We start from the raw sequence: 22,759 nt of genomic DNA on the forward strand, positions 1-22,759 counted from the left end.
ACTGACGACTCCCGGGCGCCTCTTGCCACCTGCTGACGCCGCCATTTCTGGTGTAGGCACCTGTCACTTCGCCTCCTGCCAGCCCAGGGACACCGCTCGACTCCCCGGTATGCGCGGAAGGACCAAAGAGCCTTTGGACGAAAGCAGGTAAAAGGAGTCAGCTCTGGTGAAATGCAGAACTGATTCCAGTGGGTCCTGGTTTCCCCTATCTAATCCCACTGTGGGATGGAAAGGTTTGCAGGCTCCCCCCAGGAACATGAACACTGAAGAAAAAGAAAGAGAAAAGAGGTGTGGGCAGAGGAGAGGGAATGCCAGCAAGAGAAGAAAATAAGCAAGAGAGAAAAAGACGGGGAGTGGAAAAAAGCAGGAGGGTCCAGCGAGTGCAGAAGCCCAGGTGTGTGCCGGGCTCATTTGCCCGTCTTTCCCAGCTCTGAGCGCTGCTCTGAGGCAGTGCAGCTCGGGCTGGTGCTGCGCAGGGTTTGGGAAGGACCCTATGGCAGCTCCCGGGGGCTCCCGACGGAGCCCCGCTGCCTGGCACAGGGGCACGGGGCCTCTCTGCGCACGCACAGCTCTGCGAGGGCATCGCCCGTGGGGACAAGGCGCCAGAGCCACCGCGCAGCCACTGCTGGCAGCAGCTCTGCTGGGCTGTCGACAGCTCCCTGTGCACTGTGTTCCCAGAGACAGGGGAACCGAGCCGCGGCTGCTGCTGCCTCTGCGCGTTGATCCGTGCTTTCTGACCGTGTCGCTGCAGGTGCTGATTTCCTGCTCCTGGAGGAGCCCCTGTGACTGCCAGGCTCCCACGCTCGGTGTCCACAGTAAAAGGACGTTTTCTCTCTCCTGACTCTGCCTGCGGGTGTGATGTTCTGGACGAGCTGGGGGTGTGCATATGCAATACAAATGTCACCAAAGGGCTGAAAAATACAGCTGTACTGAATCTGTGCAGATGGCCTGCTCCGGTATCTGTTGGAGCTGTGAATGACTCTTTGCTATTTTTTTTTCCAGGGACTTTTATTATTTTAATTAATGATTTCAGGGAACTGATCAAGTTTAGCCCTGTTGTTTTTGAACAGCAAAGTCAAGGCTGATTACCAGTGACCTGACATGGCTTGTAATATGCAACACATCTAATTAAAAACATATCAAATCAAGTTTCTTTCTGTTGTATGTTGTTTATTATTTGAAATCATGTCTTAATATTTTTATTAAAGGCAAAAGAAATAAGTTACTTGCTATCACCATCTGAAGTCATTCCATTACTAAGAGTAAGGCCATTCTAAAGTCAGTCAAACTGGAAATAACAGTACTGCTTTCAGTGCCACAGTAAGCCTTCAGATCGCAGGATGGACCTTCTGTGCCTCTGTTAAAACGCTCCCTCTCTCCTCCCCTTTGAGCTGCAGTCCATTTGGCGGGAGACTGGCCTCTAAACCCTGGAGACCTTGACTGTGAAAGCTGTCCTCTGCATGGGCGTGAGCGTGACCTTGAATGTTGAGACCTGTGTGACCTTGACCGAGAGCGATGCTTTAGACTCTTCCCTTTGCCTCTTCTTGGATACGGCGGCGATGGTGAGCGGGAACGAGAGTGGGAACGCCTTAATGATCGAGAGGAGGAGCACGAGCGGGCAGATCTCGACTTGGAGTAGGTATGTGATCTTCTGCAGCAAGGTGAAGTATTATACGGAGACTTGGACCTTAAAAAAAAAGAAAAAAAAAATAGAAGTTCATTCAAAACAGTCACTCTCGACAGTTTTTTTCCTCCCAAATTCGGTTAGGGTTTATTTTTCCTGTCTATATGCTCACGTCAAAGATTCACGCAGCTGCCGACATAATGCTACTGCAAATTGCAGAACCTGATGACGTGGGAAAGGTTCTGCTCACCAGACAGAACAGCTGCTGCTTGTTAGTGTGAAAACATGCAGGAAGGGTCAGTCTTTTCCACTCCCCTCTGGCGCATGAACTACCACAGCCACTGATTGATTCAAGGTGGTGTATACTGGCCTTACTGGTACGTTAGCACGCACATTTTTAACGACTCCATCACTACTTGCAGTGCAAATCGTTTTTGTTGCAGTGAGATGCAGAAAGAGCAACTCTGAATGGCTACAGTGCAGTATCAAACATCAGGAAAACAGCATTTAGCCTGAAGTCAGTAAAGCTCCATTTTAAAATGCCAGCTCAGTCTGCTGAACTTCACTACTTCTTTGGCAGTCTGTGCGGGACGTAAAATATTTGCACTGCGCTCCTACAGACAGGACTACTTAACCAACACTTCCAGCCAGCTGTCCTAGCAAAATGCTGCACACACCGCTAGCTCTACCCAGGGACAGTGACCGCATTTCAACAAGAGTCGTATCAAAAAGCTTCTCAACTCGGCCTCTCGTAGCAGGACTCAGTGCCACTGCTCTCGGAAAGAGACTGACAGCATCGCCAGCAGAGAGCTAGCCAGACTCCTGCCCCAGCGATTTTTGGGGGTAGAAAACGTCAGCTACCCTGAGTTTTTTCTTCACAAGTTTTTCTTTTCTGATTTTTTAAAGAATCATTTCCCATTATTCTGCGTATGCTCATTAGCATCACGCCTCCTGTCAAAGTCCTTCACCAATTCAAGAGATCCTCAAAAAGATTTCCTTGAAATAATCTTACTGCAAGCACAGATCCCCTTTGTTAAAGCCAATTCCAGTTAAGCCATTTAAAAATTAATTACCATCTGTATTCTCCACAACTATCTGTGCACACTTCTGTCACTATAAATCTGCTGTTGCATCAGTTACGTGTTACAGCCTCATTTCACAGGTTACAAGTAGTAATACACTGAATTTCTGTCCATACTCACAGTTCCCGGCCTGGTCTGGCGCCTGCTGGGTGAATTGTACCGGCTCTCGTGGGATGACCTTTGGGAGCGGGGAGAGGAAACAGAACAAAATCCCATTCACTTTACCTGAAGATCATTGATAAAAGAAATTCTAAAGTAATACTGACTTACCAGTGGTGGGGATTGATTGCCTTTGGGGGCCCAGGAGACTCGGTAATGCTGCTTGTCTTAGGACAGCAACCTGATAGCCCTTGTGAAAAAATGCAAAGGGGTGGAAAATAAGCTCCACTACAATAGAGGAATCCTTGCATCTCTTGAAATCAACTTACCTCCTCTTCCAACAAACGGCTCACTGACAGAGAAGAAGATTCAGAACGTTTGGTGGCAGTCACCAGAGCAGGAGAAGATACAGCGGTATTGGCAGCACTACAAAAAAAACAAACAAACAACCAAATTTTTATGATTCACACAGGGCTTTGAAGAGCTACTTGAAATATAAAGTCCAAGGTGTGAAAAGCCTGACTACTGTAAACTGAAAAAAAAAAAAATCTACACCAGATATTTTCTTAAGCCAGTTGCGCATGAAAGCATTAGAATATGTAAAGCCCCCACGCTGCATCTCCATTTTGGAAGATGCGATAACAGCAGCTTTCCGAGGAAAGGTTTGTGTGCTAGTTCAGGGGCTGCCTCGGAGCTTCTTTTGAATTGCGATCCTTTGCGTTCAATGGCACAGAGGAGCCTGACAGGCTTTGGACAGAGCGGCTATTTGCATTCCAGGCATCAGGTGGAAAAAGTTCCTCCTTCAGGGTAAACCTGCACTGAAGGACTGAGAAGGGCACCACACAAGCAACACTGCTAAGAAAATTCTTGCATGAGGCACACGTCCAGCATCTCAAAGTGTCCTCTCTCCGAGCAGAAGCGGCAGCCAGAACTCCCACAATTATTTGGACTGGCACTAGTGACACACAAACTGCCAGCGGGGGAGCTCAAGAAGAAGACTCTAACTGCAGCGTTTTGGTGTCTTTTCTGTTTAGGTTGATCTACAGATTTACTTACTGAAAGGGTCCAGGAGGTGCGACAGGCAGGAGTGGTGGTGGCTGCTGCTGTTGCTGCTGAATCTTCTGAGGGAACCTTGTGGTGTAGCCAGCTCCGGTTTTGAAGTTGTTGACAGCCTGGAGGCAGAAGAACATTTACAAAAAGGTAACAGAAAATTTGAGTCCATAGACACACAAAAGCCTCCAGAGAGTAAAATTCCTTGTGTATTCCTGTAAATGCTATCAATCCTAAAATACATCAACAGACAGATAGAGGAACGCATCCCACTAAACACTGATGTTAATCGCTGGTAACCGCGAGTGTCTGCATTTCAGTACTTCAGTGTTAATACCGAGTTGAAAGGGAGGCAATCCTGTTAACCAAAAGCCTGACCTCAATTTGCCAGAGCATCTCTGAAGAGTTGTAAGCTGCTGTAACAACAAACGATGCATTTGAAAAGAACATTTAGCTTTATTCAATTTAGCCTTGCTGAAGGAGCTGTCAATTAATGTTTTCTTCCCTTTCAGCTTTTTGCAGACAGGCTTTGCTTACAAACAGTTTATTTAAAAGTCATCATGTTACCTGGCGTAGGAACTCGTTGGCAGCTAAATCATCAGGAGAAACGCCTGCCTGGTGACACGCTGGGCACGTATGTTCCTCAGATGCCAGCAATGCTGTTCTAATACCTGTGAAAAATTAGAATCATCCAAACAGTTTTTAGCAAAGCTAAGGAAATGCTGGGGGTTCTAATCAGCTGTAAAAACACCATACAGTTAATGAGTTACTATGGTCTTCAGTTCAGAGCATGAAGCTATAAAGGTTCCAGAGTGCAGAAGATTTCTAGTACGCAGCAAAGAACTGTACAGTTTTGGTATTTCACTGTTGTCACATCTGAAGATGCAGAGCAGGCTGTGCCTTGATGTTTTGACTGGTCTGTTTTCCCTTGTCTCGTACAGTGAGAAGTTACCCTCCTCAAGGTTAATGAAGAAAACACATCTCAAAAGACCATGAGGAGCTTTGCATTCTGAAGGGTTTAGCTAGCTTTCCCGTGGAGCAGAATGGTCATTAAATGCCCAGTGATCCGTTTGCTGCAGGCTGCAGAAAGTCACCAGAGCTGGCTATGTAACGTTCTACGAGAGAAAGGGCTGCGGACAGATTAAATGCATTGGATATCTAACGCTGTCAGCACCTGCACAGGTGTGCACTCTTCTCATAGCCGTCCCTCCGCGCGTGAAGAGGATTCAACTGGACAGGTGAAAAGGGGAAGAAGCTTTCTGTCTTTTTTCCCCCTTTGTACAAGAAGAGTCCTTCCCGACTCAGGGTATCCCTAAGTATCAAACAGAACGGGTAACCAAGTAGTTTTGTTATCTCCTCTTTCCGCTTCAGAAGATCAGACGCGATGTACTGAGCTAACAAACAAGGCAGTAACACTCACACTCGTCACAGTAACTGCTGCCGCAGCAGGGAGTAACGGCTGCATCAGTCATTGCGTCTTTGCAGATGAGGCACAGCAGCTCATCTGGAAGGGCATCGGAGGAGGAGGAGGAGGAGGGCAGCTCCTCTGGCACAAAGGGAGGCTTCTCCTTCTTGCCTCTGGCGTAAGCTTCCCTGTGGGAAGGGGGGGGGGGGCGGGGGGCGGGGGGCAAGGAAACAGAAAAAAAGTTAAAGGCGGGTAAAGGAAAACTTCTCCAAGCTGTGGATTTTATCAAAGGAAGGTAATAGATGGAATTCTTCTCACTCCACATCAGCCTTCTGAAATGTAGGCATTCAGTTTCAACTACTTTTCTATAGCCACAAGACTAGAAGGGGGAGGGGGAACAATTTTCCTTCTGCAGAACTCTCCCATTTGTTGGATCCACTAAGAAATTAGCTCAGACAAGAAAAATGATTTTTTGACAGCTAGAGAGCAGGTGAAATGAATCCCACCTCTCTTTTGCCAGGGGGTAAGAGTAAATGCAGGCTCACAATAAAGTTAGTCTCCGAGTAATTACATTTTATAAACAAAGGAAGTCTGTGTTACAGCTTCTACCCGAGGAGATCCACGACAGAAAAGCAGAAGTGCTACCAAGTGCTTTTTAAAACAGCCACTCCTGTCAGCACACAGTAGTAGTATTTTCTTAGTTTAGAGCAAGAGGAGAACTTTTGTCTCTTTCACATGTGGGATTTGCTCAAAGTCAGAGGGGGCGGAAACCTCAGTGCAACAGCCACTTGTTAAATTTTGCAAGAAGCCTTTGAAACATAAACCAGAAGCAAAATGAGCTTTCCAAGAGAACGACTCCCACTGTCAACACTACTGAAATGTTTTGCAGAAATACAGAAATGCCATAAGCTGACCCAAGTTCCAGGGGCAGGATCCCGCGATTTTAATACTAGAAAATATCACAGATTTTAAGGTGAAGATACGACGACAACGCTTCCTCCCTCGTAATCACAGATGCCGGCCAACATGGTTGCATTACCACTCAGACATTTACGCGTGGTTTTTCTCCTTTTGGTCAGTCCACTTAAGGCCATACGTACGCATTAATAATTGGTATTGCGTATTTTCCCGTCTTTGTCAGCATCGCGCCCTTTGTGTTGGGATCTTTCAGCTCAATCAGGAAACTCCTCGGAATTCCTGTGCTCCTTCTCATTCTGGGAGCAGGCACAAATTTTTTGTCCTGTTCAGAAAAGAAATGCAGACATATCTCATCTTAAGGCCCACACTTCAAATGACCATTCAATGTTGATTTGAAGCAGCAAAAGCCTGTAATCCTCTCCTTTCACCTAGCGTAGGGGTTGCTCAGCTAAAATACTTCTTTTCCTAAATGAATATAGCCAGGATGTTCCGAAGGCTTGAGCAGTGGTTTGCACTCAGTCGACATTCTTTGGCTTAACTTCAGGTTCCTTAAGCGTGAAATATCCCTGAGCTCACCATCCACGCAGGGGAGAGACACAAACCCGCTCCTCCTCCAAAGCGCAGCTCAGAGCCAGAGCTCAATTCCGTGCCCTGAATCAGTCACCGGAGAAACTTCTGTTCTCCGTCCCTATACGAGGGCTGGATTCACACCTCACGCGTGTACAGTCAGTGACTAACGTTCAGTGGCATGAAAACTCAAGCAGAGACTTGTGTAATTAAAACACGCAAATATTCAGTGGATGGGGTCAACAGAATCATCTTGGTTTTATACGGAACACTGGAAACCATGAACTGTCATTAAAAAGAGCTCAAACCAGAAAAATTTACAGTAATAGTGAAATAGATAAAAATAGGCATGAAAATTAACCAAGAAAGATCTGTGCTCATCTTTAATGTCTATGATCCAGAAGAAAGAAAATTTTGCTTTTATCATTCCAGGTTTCCCTTGAATTTTGAGGAGCTTTGCAACACTGCCCTAGAACCTCTGTACTTCACCCCAAGAGAAACAATTCTTAACAGGAGTCTTCGTGCATTTGCCCTGTGACTGCCAAGGTGAAAATATGAAAACCTGAGCAACACCAGAGGTCCCCTGTGGCATTTCTGGAAGAACAGGGACATATTGTGAGCAGCCCAGACACTCTGAATATGGACTTGATCACTCTGCAGCAGCACAGGCCTCAAGGCCATCGAGAGGCCGGCTGTGGATAAACAGATGCCCCAAGGCCAGCTGCGGGTAAACAGACGTTCTATGAATAGTAACAAATCATAGTCAAGTTCTGCCTATATAATCCGGGTGTTCTATTAATAGACACTCTATGAATAGTGACCAGTCATAACTGAGTGCTGTACCGAGTGCTGTCCATATAATAAAGGTTCTCTGCTAATAAATGTGACTGTTATGGATCATATTGATCGAGTCCTCGTTCCCACTGCAACAGTCCCCCACCACCTTACCCCACTTGTCGGGCAGTTCCTTCTATAGTGGCCTGGTTTTCCGTAGTAACGGCAAGGGAACGATGATGGAGGTGGACCCATGGGTCTTTTCATGTAACTGGAGATTTTTGGGGAAAAAAAGAAAAAGGTATGCTATGTCTCCCTTGCTAAAACAAACATCTCTACAACCTTTCCATAATCTCCAAAGAAAAGATTTGGCATTCTCAACACTTACTTGATGGGATCATACTCCTGGCAAGACTGCACCATCATGGCCTTTATTTTATCCTCTTCGGAAGCATTGGCTGCAGCCAGGTTGGCAGTCTGTTGAGCAGACAGTTATTGGCACACACACTGGAAACACATTTCAGCCCACACAGCAAAGACAACATCACTCATCCCGTCCTGCAAAGAACAGCACAGTGCTAGCTGGGGGACATGAAGACAGCTTCTTCTACAAAAGAGAGTTGTCCTGGAGATGTTCTGGGGAGTCCTCACGCCACAGCATGGTCTTTATGTACCTGTCAATCTACTTGACAGGAGCATTCTTGGGCACTCCAGTCCTTAGGCTCTGTTCGGGCCTTACAGAAGGGCTTGTGTAACCAATCCAATTCTATTCCGAGTGGACTGAACCTGTGCGTAGAAAAACCTGTAGTATTCAGTGTTTTTAAACCGGTTTTTAAGCCCCAGACTATTTGAAGGAGAAGACATCCACTGCACATTTCACTGAGAAAGACGTATGCAAGTATCCTTATTTCGATTTTATGGCATTGAAAGGACACCCAGCTGAAGAGTCGGGGCAGTTGTTTCTGCTTGATGAAATTCAGCTTCAGACACAGAAGCATTAAAAGCAATCAAGTTTTTTAAAGTCACTCAGCAAGACAAAAGATTCTTTTCAGTAGAAATTTGACCAAGCTCCCCCCCTGCTAACTTCTTGAACTACTGTAAGAAAAACCTGCACTTTCTTCCAGTTGATTGTGCCCTTTTAATATACAAGTTGTAATAGAGCCTTATGCAGAACTAGATCTTCAAATCAGTGAAGCCAGCTGATTTGTTTTAAAGTCCTCTTTGTTCAAATTTTTTATTACACATTATTCCAGATACAAGCAGGCTCTAAGGGAGCGACTGTAAATGGTCTGGACCTTCAAGTACCTATCACTGAGATCAATCACTCGTGGGTTTGGTTTTATATGCGTTCATTCAGAAAAGTGCCCACTCGTTTCAGCGTTGTATTAAATGGTTGTTTCATACACACAGTTTTTTCTCAACAGTAACATAATCCAGACCAACATCTTTGAAATCATTTCCATGAACACTTATAGAAAACTTTATGGATACCTGACTAATTTGTTGGAACCCAAAGAGTTTCCAGAAGATATCCAAAACCCACAAAATATTTCTAGGAATAGACCACAATTCAAGTATGCCCTTTAATACACAGTAATAATAAACCAGAAAACTTTTGACTGTAACACACTGCCTCCATGCTAAGCCGGTCTGCACTGAAGAGGTCGAGTACGTAACAGTTTTGAGCTGCTTTATCTTATGTTCTTGCACTTTTTGGAAATATTTGCATTTTCCAGAAAGCTGAAATGTGTACACCACTTGGGCAGTGTTTCACATTTTAGAGCCAAACTTCACAGGAGTTTACAGAACCACAGACAGGTTTCGCGACAGCGCTGTTGTCCATGTTACAGAAACGCCTCTGTTTTGGTTCTTGCAAACCCCACTGAAATGTCCACAACTTACAGGAATTGAATTCTTCGCTGAGAATTGTGGTAGTTTCCAATGCAAAATTAATGAAAAATGTTAGAAACGGTAAACGACATCTGAGGTTCTTCTTCTTTGTGCTTGAAGATGAGTAATACTGCCACATCACGTTGAGTCTGACAAGGTGCTCACCTTCTACCTTCCCAAAGTGGGAGCTTCTCTTTAAAGGACAGTGTCAAAAGATACTCATATTTTAAGATTCAAATAAATATTTTAAACTATTATAAATGAAAGTAATGTTGTGTTCAGATTGAAACAGTGATCCAGCTATAGATCACAGTATAAGATTTAAAAATATGAAGGAAACTCTTTTGATTTTTAAGGATTTGACAAGAATATATATGTACCTTAATAAGCTGGGCCAGAGGAAGAGATGCAGAAGAGTCATCAACCTGTTCACAAAAAATGAAACACATTTTGAAGTTCTGCAACCAAAACACAACAATAGTTAACCTCTGCTGTAGTCTGAAAGTCTGCACTATATCCTCTGAGCGTCACTGAAAGAGGCATTTCCAACTTGGTGTGATTTGTACTTGTTCCAAACAAAGTCCAAACCTTTGACAGCCTGAGAGTGCCGATGTGATGAAGGAGAAGAAACTAAAACAACCAAAGCCACTTGAGATCTACTCATTCCTCCAGAATATGTCGGAGAGAGACCCTTGCCAAATGCTCAACACTGCTTAAAAGTCAAAGGAGTAAGGCAGCTGTCAATATTCAGCTAAAAGGGATTTTAAAAAAATTAAGTTTATTTGAGAAGGAAGCGTCACTTCAGGAAACTTTTTTTCAGTGTAGTTTTTAAATGAATCGGTTAATGTCTCATCATTCATAAATGCACAAGGTTAGGCTTCTAAGCACACAGTAGCTGCCTGTCAAAACAAAGTCCAGGCATATCAGCCCTGAGACATGAACGCTGCCCCTCCTGCCAGTAAGTGTAAAAATGCCAAACTCACCGTACCCCACAAAACCCCAATAAAAGCACCAATCCGAAACATTAGCCATAAAAGTAACCCACCACTTTGTCTAGAAAAAACCAAACTGCTCGAAGTGTTGAAATAAATGTGTTTCCCATGACAGAGTAGCCTATAAAAACTGAGAAAACTGATTTCCTGTATTTTATTAGACCACGGGCCATACTGCCCAAATTGGTTTGGAAAGTGTGAGAATTTAATCTTATTCTCCTTGCTGTCAGACCAAAACCAGTTTTTAATGATGATGAAAGCATGGATTCAGAGCACAATCCTGGAATTTTTCTCTCCATTGCAACCACACTCCTCTCTCCCAGATACCTACTGGAGCAGCTGCAGGAATGAAGTCCTCAGGCCACTTGAGGGCTGCGGTGTTTATTGAGAACTAACATCAAAGTGCAGTTTTTCCAAGGGTAACACTTATCTGGTTGTTTTTCCAGGATATTGAATTCCATTATGCCACCAGCAGCAGTACAGCTTACACTGGTAAAACGATGCCAGAAAGACACTCAAATCACATGCAGAACGGCAAAAAGAGACCGTCTCTCCATCTCAAGTCTGACCAGAGGATTCGACTTCCCTTCTCTTCAGAACATTTTGTACCTAGTTCTGTTAAAAAGGAAGCCTGATCGTGTATTTTGAAGCTTCACGCTCCACATGACACTGCTTTTTACATGTGGAAAGACAGGCCTATGTTCTCTCACAGAAGCACAACCATTATAATTCTGTGGTTTTTCAGAAGCAAACAAGAAATTAGGAAAGCTCTCTGTTGGAGTCTAGCATTGAACAGTCTCCTCTTGACCAGTAATTGAAACACAGCTGTTCATAAACTATTACCTAGTTTGCGTTTTTTGCCAGGAAGCAGTTGTTATGTGGCCTGCAGGATATGGTCTAATTTCTTAAAGGAGGTAATAGCACTCCTTTCTACTAAACAGTTCTCAAAATCAGAAAATAGGTAACTTGGGTACTATTTACTGTGTTTGTCCAACAGCCATCTTCCAATGATCCCACAATCTTGTGCCTTTTTTCCCTTGAAATTTCTACTATAGTATTTCCTGCCAGTTCCTCCAATCAGTCAAGTAGAAAAAACATCTCTGCGAAAGCTGTATACAACCTTAAGAAAATACTGCAGAAGAATTTGAAAAAAACCCCAAACACCCAAAATCAACAGTCAATATATTAACTCCCATTTCCAACAGAAGGCTAAAAAGGAACTGACATAAAGCGAGTGGGAAGGGGCACAGAAAATAGGAGGAAAAGGCTAACCTCACTGCTGGAGGGCTACATTTAGATTACAGTGCTTTCCTAAAACCTGATAGCCTGACTGCACTCAAACTTCAGCCAGGAAGGATCACCGTTGTGCTTGACAAGCGCTCAGACAATGGCCAGGACTCTCTGCATTTCTGCAGCCTCTGAGGACAAATACCACCTCGAGATCCTCGCAGTCTGAAATAGGAACACTAAATCAAAAAGTATCCACTTCCTCGCTCTGGCTGTAGTAACAGTGGGACAGCAGCGCACATTTGGAAGTGTAGAATGATAGCTAACAGAAGAGCAAGACAAGGAAGAAATGTTCAAAGTATAAGTTCTTGTGCATGCTCTTCTAAAAAACATTGTAACTCCTTTTAATTTTGCTGCTTTACTGTTCTACAGTAATTGACAAGCTGTCCAGTGACTTCTTCCTACCACACTAAGATGCAGGTTCTCCTTGGAAATGTGTAGAGAAATATGTGTATTAAAAACAAACAAACAAACAAAAACCCCAAACCCCACACTTTAGACTAAGACCTGAGCTAACTTTAAGAATAAAGCTAGTTGTGTCTCCAGCACTAGCAGCACCTGAGGCTGCAGCGCTTTTACAGTGCAAGAGGGAGAGGGGACTTGTAAAGAGAGACGCACGGCTTGCACCTTGGCTTGACAACCCAAATCAGGGACAGTCAGAGCGAACAAGAAGGGCATGGTTTTGCTTTGTCCTTCACTACCTTTCATTAGTTCTATCTCACACTAAGTCTTCTCTCCCGCTCCAGGATTGTTTGGTTGTTTTTTTGTTGTTTTTTTCTGAGACGTCTCTGTTAGCTTACGGGAAAATGCTCCTTCGAAAGGTAATACGGACATGCCAGGGAACACGCGAGGCTAAAAGAATGTGAACTTTATTTATGAGCTTGGGACTTGTCTTTATAGGCATGGCAGTAAACAAAGAGAAAAATACTGTTTTCAAGAAATAAAACCCCATCTGAATTATATCAGATACCATAAACGTGGTTTATGTAAATGCATGAAATTAACTACGAGGGCCAGTTCAACTTACTCAAAAGTCACAATAGAGAGGCACTGATGTCCAAAAAGGAATTTGAACCCACCAGTGGTAGAATTGCAGAAGTCAGGTTTAGACTTGGTGTTTTTAGACCTACATACAAAAAGTTTTCCATATGAAGTTGATTGCATACCATTGCAAGGAAATCAGAGGCTGTATGCTTCAGAAAACATAGACCCAGAGTTCATGAGTTTCTGATTTAAATTATCCTAACAGCTAATCAAGTGATCAGATCCAGTGATCCAGGGTTAGTGTAATGCCTCACATGATTCTAGTGAAGAAAAAGCAGTCATACTTCAAATAAAGATGAAAAATACAAATCACCACATAGTAAGTTTTTTACTATAAGGGCTATTTTGACATGCATAGTTACACATAGTCGTCGAGCCAAATGGCAAATCAAGGTCTAGACCGTTACCAGTTCGATATTTCCTTGTGTTACTTGTTTCTATTTCAGCAGCAGAACGACAGTGCTTTGAAACCTGAAGAGCAATGCTGCCCCTTTTCCAAATATATCTTCAAAGCGGTGGCATACTAAAGAAAGGCTGAACCTTTGGGAAATTAAAGCAGCGTCCAACCCTGAAGTCACCCACACCCAAAAACGGACAGCAGGCAGAAGTTAGGAAAAAGGACAGGGCTCTTACCCACAAAAGCACCAGGCTCTAACCTGCTGCCAGAATTTGTACATTCTGCTTTATATGCTTTCATTTGCAGGCAAACTGTGAAACTAAACTGCTTCATCAGATAAAGTGGAAAGATTAGATGCAGAACGTGACAATCCCATTTACATTCACGCCAATCTATGAAAGACATTGATGTACTCAGCGGGGCCCAAACAATATCATTTCAATTACACAGGCTTAAGAACAAATACCCACTTTTTAAGGACGTGAAAAGAAATCATTTAGCTGCAAGAACTGGCCTCAAAACGTATCAGGTAAGTTGGGGTTTGTATTTGTTTGAACCCCCAAGGTAGAAGTAAGAAACAGGACACCAGGTTTAACAATAATGGATTCTCCATGGTTTTTGATAACATTGTCAAAAAACATTAGGCAAAAAAAAGTATTTAAAAACAAAAGCTAAGTGATACAACGTGAAAATGGAAAAAAATACACTCCAAACAATTCTTCTTGCAAGAAACAAAAAGCACACAACAAGCTATGCAAGCGTTCATTTTACCAGCTACAGACAGACAGGTGTAGAACATGGCACCACGCTCAGCTGTGCAAACCTCGAACCTATGTGATCTAAAAACGATCCTGCATTATCTGCAACACAAAATCATACAGGAAGTATTCCAGCATATTCAATATGAAATACAGTGCATCAGTAGGCACAAATACCAATATTCACATTAGAACTGTGCCAGTGATGGCATTCCTCAGCTTTTACTATGCTGAATCGAATACAGTGCATTTACAGCATATACCATATTTTAAGGCAATGTGTGGAAAATTAGCACAAGGCTACACCGTTTAGAATTAAGTGCAGTTTTACAGAAAAAAAGTGTGAGATTGGTTTTTTACGTACTGCTTTTGATGTTCCACTCCCTGGCTCAGTTCAACTTCTGGAAGAAGAAATAAAGGTGATCAGAAGTTAAAATAAAGCACTTGTACCCAGCTTAAAGCAGTGAAAGCAGATTACAGAACCTGAAAACCAAAACAATGTGTTCTGATAGTCTAGTGAATGTCGAAATGTATTTGTATCCAGAAACTGGTCTCTCTTGGGACATGTAGTGCAACTAAAACAAAACCCCTAAGTCACATGTCTACTTCATCACAAATTACTCTAAGAGTTCTAAACTTCTTGTTTGCATGGGTCACCAGCTGGCAAGCCTTGGTCTTTCCTCTATAGGCTCGTGTGCAAAAATACCCAGATTTGGGGTGTAAGAACACTTGCCATATCCCACCCCCCTCCCCCAAATGCAAGAACTAGTCAAACACTGAGAATCAGACTCTTTGGAGGATGGAGCAGATGGTAAGTTTACACTACAATGCAAATGCCTCTCTCTCTCTACTACAAAAGCAGTAAAAGCAAACACAGAGACTAAGGAATCTCTCCAAACAGAGGAAACGGGATCTACAGCTTGGGTCTCAGAACAATCAAGCCCAAGAACAAACCCAACAGCATCATCTTAAAAGTTACCATTGTTGGAGTTTGAACCCCATGTCCAGCAGGCCTAAAAATGTCTGTCTGCTTTGGTGGACACACGTTAAAATCCACCTCATTCCACCAAAACCTAACAGCAGCTTTAGCAGGAGAGGTACAACCTGAACGCCTCTGTAAACTGACGTCCATAAACCAAGTTAACACCCTGAAACCCCTAACCGAGCAGGCAATGCTTTACAGATACCTACGCAGCATGTGTTTTGCTGGTAGCTCTGAGTCCTCTGGCAGGGATTCTTCTGACAATAACTGATGAGTTCTTCAGAATCAGGGCATTATCGTCAGTGTATTCTGAAAAAAACATGATTCAGAAAAAAAACCTTTGTGAATTCATAGGAATGTATATTCGTATGTAATTACATAGCACTTCAGAGAATACCTTTACAGCTATGAAAGCAACATTTTATATGTAACATCACGCTTTTGTTGTCTCAAACACACTAATAGTACATTTCAAGTAATCTTTGGGTTTGATCATCAAACACAAGCAGCAAAATCTTTTTCTTTTTTTTAAAAGTAGTTTCAATGCCAACAGCAAAAGGGTCTCAGAGGTCACAAAAAGAGAGTCTGCTAATGCATGAAGTTCTTTCCTGATTGAGATTCAGTTGCTTTTGCTTCTGGTAGGCTACAAAACCAGTAGATCTTTGGAGAAAAATAAGGTCTCCCCTGCAGAAACCAGATTGTAACATCTGACTGGCTTGCCCTGCAACAAAACAGGCGCTTGGCTAAAGCATGAAGCTCTGTGCCATTGCCTTCCAAGGTGTTAACTAAAAGTGATTTCCTTCTGCTGCCAGTGCTCAGGACTGACAGAACAGAGAGGAGAGCCTGCCAACTCTGCTTCTGCGAGCTTAATCCGTCAACAGCCACACTTATCAGCTGGGCAGTGCTTCACATTTCAACGGAAACTGTTGGGGTTTAACGCAGCAGCCAGCAACGAGGACCCGACAGCCGCTCACTCACCCCTCCCCTTCCCCCCCAGTGTGATGGGGAGCAGAAATGGACAGAAGGGGAAACTCAGGGGCTGAGATAAAGACAGTTTAATAAGACAACAAAGGAAATACTACAGCTACTACTGCTACTGAATATGAAAAACAAACTCTATACAATACAATGTTCCCACCACCTAATGACCGATTCCCAGCCAGTTCCCCAGCAGCGATCACAGAACCTGGAACTTGCAGATTTCATGAATTTTGCAAAATTCCCGCTGAAGACCAAACTCCTGCAAAAGTTCGAACTCCCAGACAGGAGAGGATGCCAACTCATAGAAAAGCGAATTAAAGAAAAAGGATGCCTACCTCCCTGCTAGCCACCCTTACAAATTGAGCGTGCCATCCCTGGCATGGAATATTTCCGCTGCCCAGCTTGGGCTGGCTGTGCTCCCTCCCAGCTCCTGCGCACCTGCTTGTCAGCTGAGCATGGGAGACTGGAAAAGTCCCTGACTTCATAGCAATGACTGAAAACATCCGCATCGTCAGCACTGTTCTCCTACTAAATCCAAAGCACAGCAGCTACTGGGAGGAAGATTAACTCTATCCAAGCTAAAACCAGGACAGTAATGAAACTGCAGTGCTAGGATTTGAATCACAGAAATGTTGGGGCTTTTTTCAGCTTGCTTTCACAAGGAAGGCAGAATTGGCTCAAAGTAAAGCTGTCTCTCCCCTCTTAAGCTAATCGTCTAGTTTGAATTAACCAAAGGGATGTGAATTCTTTCGATTCACTTTTTGCAGAGCAGAGACACTCAAACTAAATCACTTGCAAAGACAGGCTTTAACAGCCTTTCGAAAACAGAGTGTGCCTGAAGCTCTCCATGTTTTGCCTTGGCTTTCACCACGCTAGTCTTCTGCAGAGGAGGGAAGCCTTGTGACCTTTTATATAAAGCCCAAACAAAAAAAACCACTACCTGTGACACTTCGACTGAATAAGCTTAAAATGCAAAGGCCTCTCCACGAGAACAGTGTTTATCTTGTTCTTACACAAGCTGGATAAGATTAAATCTTCTAAAGCACTGTCAGCAGCCATTCCCTGTAATCTGCCGACGGTCTTCAATATCAAAAGCCCTTACCTTGACAGACGAATCGGAACGATACTCTGAAAACCAAAGATGATGTATGTCTAGTCAAGCTCTGTCAGGGTGGTTTTACTCAGTGATCACACACAGAACAGGAATATTTCACAATTTACACTCCATTTTTCAGCATATTATTCCTACAGGCAGGAACCTCTCTCAGACCAAAACATACCTATCAGAAGACAGTATTTCAACAACGAAATGAAAATTTTACTTCTATTTCCAAATGATGGAATCCTTCTTCAGAAAACTGGGAAATCTTTGAGACAAAACTAATTTCTGATCTTCCCCCCTACGGAGCTGAACAGCAAGCTTCCTCGGGACTTTGGAGCAGTTTCAAATCATAGGAGAAAGGACTACTAATGACAAAAACAGAAGCTTTTACAGAAGTGCTAGCCTGAAGCCAACAGCTGGAGCTCTTCTCAAAAGGAAAATCTCACCACCACACAGCCACTGTCAAGAAAGGCCTGCCCTGGGGCTGTGTGATGGAGCAGGAGCTCAAACAGCTGTCGGGCCCAGACAAACCACTGCCAGGAGATCGTGCCAGCTGCAGTTCTCAAAGCCCAAAGCAGCTGCTTCTACCTGCTGAACGGAGTCACACAGAGCACTCCTTTTGGTCCACACCACAAACCACTGGATTGAGATTCCAGAGACGGAGGATAAGCAACAGCGGCTCCACAAAAAGACAGGACTTTGCTGTGCCTGTGCCGGACTGAGGATGGTGGTTGTTCTGCGGATGACTACAAAGGGTAGCACCTCTCTGAGAAAGAGACTAAATATATGAGGATAGCTGGATATGACTAAATATTTTAAAGCACTGTCAGCAGCCATTCCTTGTAATCTGCCTACTGGCATCTCCCAGCAGGAACCTGTTCCCCGAGGGCAGCAGCATCCCCTGGCAGAGACTTGGCAACTCCCAGGACCTACAAAGTAGCGTCCCTCGGCCTAACCACACACCTCAACCTCTGCAAAGTGAGCAGTGACCTCCTGCGCAACAAGGCGACTTTTCACACGTGTCCAAGCAGAGCTCCAACAGAAATACTCAGCAAGCTGGAGGTAACAACATGGGTGATTCCTACTCCCTTTGAGCACAAAACTTGTTTTACTGCCAGTGACAGACAGTGAGTGGCTACTGGGCTTTTCTCAATCTGACCTGAGATTAAAACTAAGGATTCAATTAATTCAGCAAACTTGCAAAAGCAAAGGAAGATTTGGATGTTATAGTAAAGTCAGGAGCAGAAGAGACAGAACAGTCAGGAAAGAAGTATTTCAAGGAACGAGTGGAGGCAGACAAGTTAACAGCTACTTTGACTGCTGCCTCATGATGACTTAGAAAGCTTAAATTAATAACTGCATTAGTATCCACAACCTTCTTCCTGCAAAAAAGTACAAACAACTCAAGCCACGCTCTGAAATTTATGCTGCTTCACATTTAATGCACCACTTAAAAATTCCATTTTTCAATTCACCTATAATTCTAAAAATCTGCTAGTTTTAATAATTTGGGTCATATATACAGTATAAACAGGTTACTGAAAAAAGTTCCTACTTTCTTTTATGGCCTGCTTTAATCCACCATTTTGATGCTGACAGCATTGCAAAGGCATCTCTCTGAGCACTGTCTAGAGAAGTATTTTCACTCCGATAAAGGACAGAAGCTCAGCAGAAGTCATCAGAAGGCAAGCCTACATGCGAAACGACAAAGAAAAGCCTTTATTAGGCTTGGATGTCTTGCTCACCAGCTATTACGTGACTGGGGAAGCGATCTGCAGAGTAAGAGATCAAAATGACTGCTGACATGCCAGACTGCCTCGACCAGAAAACAGGGTACTTCCCAAGAACACATTTTCTCCCTGCTGCTTAAAAATATGCTTTCTCCTCATCTCATTTTTCAACTCTGTTCTAATCAGCACCACTTGCACACTTTGTGACAAACCAGTCCTCTGTGTCGCTGGCACTGCCTCGAAACATCCTGATTAATAGACTGGACTGCTATTTCTGCATTTTCAGCTTCCACCAAAAGAGGATCCCAACCACAGTTGGTATCTCATCCTTGCTTGAATTAGCTAGTGCAGTAGGCCAGATGCTTCATGGAACTTTCATTTGCATTATGATTATACAGTACTGTGCTCCAAAAGAGCACCTGCATTGCTTTGAAAGGATGAGTCAATAAAATCTAACATACTTTCAGTCATTAATCTGATTATACAGACTGCCCGATGCCTTAACGCCTTATTGGCTCCGCTTGCCACTTCAGCATGTGACTGGGAAAGCGAAAGCCGAGCTGGACACCCCGTGGTAATGAACTAAAAGACACCTGCCCTAAGCCCCTGGCCAAGGGACACTGACCTCGCTGACCGCACAGCCCCGAGAGGTCCCAGCCCTGCTGGGGACAGAGCCCGAGCAGCTCCTTCCCAGACAGACCTTGCATGGGCTCCACTGAAACATCATGGTTTTGGAATGGGCACACGGCTTACCCTCAGTTCACCCAGGGAAACGGGGAACTCCAAACCCTTTAGGAAGGCTCCACACAGCAATGCTGCCTGGCAGCCCAGGAATTAATTGCACGCTGAGGCGTAACCAAAGAAATCCCCCACACTAGCACATCAACAAAACGGCACGGGGAAGGGCAAGCCTTAAAAGCTGCTGAAGTGTCTGCTCTGAAATGCTCAGTTTGCGCAGTCTTGAAGACAGCAGCTGTGAGGCCAAATGGTTTCACTCAGAGTTAGCACGAGGTTTTCTGAAGACATCACATCGTGGCACTACTACAGCTCTCAAGTGCGTGCTGCAACACTGAACTCCAGCAACGGCTGACTTCAAGAGACAGTCTGCCAAGAGCACTGTTCTTCCCTAAAACTATTCATCTAAGGCCAGTTCAGACGCCCATTTTGGTGTTACAGTTTGTTGATTTTGCCTGATAAGCAGAACAGCACATTCTCCAAGTGTTCTGAGTCAGAATGTTACAGAAACCTGAGTCACGGAGTTTGCAGTTCTTCCACAATAATGTGAAAACATCTGTTATAAAAGACAGGTCATGAAATTCACATCAAATTTAATAGAGGCAAGTTAAAATGCATCATTCCTGAGAACAGGCTTTTGGAAGGGAATTCTGCCTTTACAGAACACGCGTCTATAGGAAGCAGGGAAGAGGGCACGCCACCCCCCCACACCCCCCCTTTTTAAAACAGGTCCTGACTATCCCCACAGATATCCTCCCGAACCTTTTTAGCATTTTACCTAGAAGAATTCCAGGACACCAAAGCTTCTGTGAGCGCTAAATGTCGCCCATCAACCACATATTCCTCCATGCCTAGCTCTGCTCTAAAGCACGGATCCAAAGGCCGTCGTCAGAACAGCAACCCCAAACAAACAGCTCTGTGAGGCCTCAACACAAGTCACAGCTACCGGTCGTGGCTGAATGGCATTACCGCTGCCCACCCCACGTATCCCCGGTGCCGCTGGCCCTCCTGATCCCCCGCACGCTGGCGGGACGAGCCCCAGGCTGACTCATGCTACGCTGAGTTGAGCCGCAAAGAGCAGAGCGGGGCTCCCGCAGGCTGCAGCCCCATGCGGTGGTCTGCAACTCCACCAGCCGGGCGGTCCCCGAGGCCCCGTGCCCGCCGCCCCACTCACCTTCTTTGCTCTGGGCGTCGGTGATCTGCAGGTCGCAGTTGGATGCCTTCAGCTGCTCGCGGCCCATGATCTGGCGCTTGAGGTCATGCAGGGACATGTGGAGGCCGTGGAAGCTGATGGTATCAAAGTTCAGTTTGGCAGAGAACTTGTAGTGCACGCCAGGCATGGCTGGGGCCAGGCGGTGCCTGCTCCGCGATGGCGTCTGCTGGTGGGCGGGAGGACGATGGGGAGAGGCCTCCGCGGCCCCGGCTCAGCCTTGGCTCCCTCTCGTGCACCCAGCGCTGCCAGGCACGACCGCTGGCGACGACACCAACAGAACCCCTGCCTCATGGTTCCAGTGAGGGGTTTCCCGGCCGACAGCCGCAAGCACGTCACTGTGCACACAATGGCACACGGCAACCACCCCCCCGCACCTCATGTGACCCAGCACATTGTGACAAAAGGCCCCGTGACACGGGCGGGGAGTCCCGCCCTCTTCCTCCTAACACCTCTGAGAGCCATATTACCTAAATATAATAAAAAAGGCTTGTTGTAGTCTGGCAGGGCTAACGAGGGAGCTTCCACGACTGCTGGGTTTACATCTTTCAATGCCTTTTGGGCTGCCAGAGTCCGGAAACCCTCCGCATTTCCTCTTTAACCAAGGGATAGAGGTTTTTGCTCTTTGTGTCTGTTTGTTTCTCCTGTTAATGGGGATTTGGAAGCCTAGGTTTTCACATGGTAGCCTTGCTTATAAGCCTGTGGCGGAATACGGATTATATGTATTCATTCCAGAAGTCGGCCATAGCCACAGTCCAAACTCCAGCAGCAGAGGCAAACAAGCCTGGCTGTTGGATATGCACCAAAGCCCACCCTCTACCAGAAACCACCTCTCCTTGCTATCTGTCCCCTTAAAGTCTCAGTGGGACCAGGACAGGTACTGCATTATGAATCTTCACTGAAGAAAGCAAGCATACCGCCCTTACGCCAGGAGGGGTTTGTCTGTAGTCTGAAAGGAGACACCTGCATTTGCCTGGAAAGCCAACCTATGGACCAGCTTACCCGCTCTGCAGGGCTGCGAATTGCAAATGCCAACAGACCCTTAAAATTAATAGAATGGATGGAAAGGTACAGTTCTGGTCTTAGGAGCACACAGATGAAAAGGGGAATCTTATGCCTGGCATGTTCCACAGATCTGTTCCTACGCCTAACGGCAACGGTACTCCTCCACAGATTTTTCCAAAACCTTGCTATGCCCCAGATCCACTGAACGTGGAAGGGAGATGCTCCAGAAGTCCTTACACAAAACCTATTGTGATAAGCCATCTCGCCGTCGATTTCTTCCTGGATGGAGTTTATCAGGCCCTGCCGACCCTGAGACAACGTGGTTATTCACAGACAGATTAACTTGGTACTCTGCAAGAGTCCATACCCAAACTCGAGACACCAAGGCCTTAGTCAGTGTGCAGGTACAGTACTAACTCAGACACGAACCCCAGCGTGTCACTTCATCCCAAGTGCCACATTCACCGCACCTTCTTCCATCGCCTCGCGCCGATGAATTGTTTTCCAGGCTCTTCCACCCGTCGCAGCTCAGGTAGCTGCACTCTGGCTCAGGGCTGACTGGGGAACTTCTCAGTGCTTGAACTTTGCTTCGGACTTGGTACGAGCACGAGACTTCACCCCTTTGGCTTGGCCCCCAGCAGAAGGCAGGCAGGCTGCAGGTCTGCAAGAGGTTGGATAGAACTGAGCTTGTACACCTACCAGAGATTAAAAACCAATCAAAGGAAAAGCCCAGAGACACTGCGTTAGAGAGTGGCAGAAAGAAACATCGTGGCTGGTCACTGTTTACGACACAGGGTTTGGAAGTCAGGAGACTGGAGCTCCCAGCAGACTCCATTGTTTGAATGGAAACACCCCTGAGCTTTTGATCCGGACAGAAATATCACAGACTGCCCCCATCTCAACTTTGCAGTTGCCTGAAGCTTTTGGTTGTCTACGCCCAGTTCTCTTCCACGCTAACAGAGTATGTTTAACCTGCAAAACAGCACTACAAACGGGCAGCCAAACGCCTCTTCTCTCCAAGATGTGAAAAGTGCAGGTAAAGACAGCACAGGTACCATGACCAGTCTTCTGGTCTGAGTCAGGTTTTAAAAAGCAAAGTCTTCTGCACCTCTGTTTTCCAGCTGCTG

The 22,759-nt window shown here is 45.1% G+C and overlaps 1 protein-coding gene across 1 annotated transcript; it reads right to left on the reverse strand.

The window, feature by feature from the left end:
* Nucleotides 1-2,826: 2,826 nt before the first annotated feature.
* On the reverse strand, nucleotides 2,827-22,112 carry LOC104333079 (E3 ubiquitin-protein ligase RBBP6-like; the record flags this gene model as incomplete). Its single annotated transcript, XM_075412150.1, has 12 exons — nucleotides 22,098-22,112; nucleotides 21,877-21,941; nucleotides 21,098-21,222; nucleotides 14,252-14,271; nucleotides 9,790-9,834; nucleotides 7,908-7,996; nucleotides 7,694-7,790; nucleotides 6,361-6,500; nucleotides 5,276-5,448; nucleotides 4,423-4,526; nucleotides 3,135-3,139; nucleotides 2,827-2,884 (listed from the first exon to the last, which is right to left on the reverse strand). Coding segments are annotated over exons 1-12 (936 nt in total), but the record flags the coding sequence as incomplete, so codon positions are not given.
* Between the last annotated feature and the right edge of the window lie 647 nt (nucleotides 22,113-22,759).

This window comes from Opisthocomus hoazin, unplaced genomic scaffold (genome assembly GCF_030867145.1).
Source record: "Opisthocomus hoazin isolate bOpiHoa1 unplaced genomic scaffold, bOpiHoa1.hap1 HAP1_SCAFFOLD_242, whole genome shotgun sequence".
NCBI classification, from domain to species: domain Eukaryota; kingdom Metazoa; phylum Chordata; class Aves; order Opisthocomiformes; family Opisthocomidae; genus Opisthocomus; species Opisthocomus hoazin.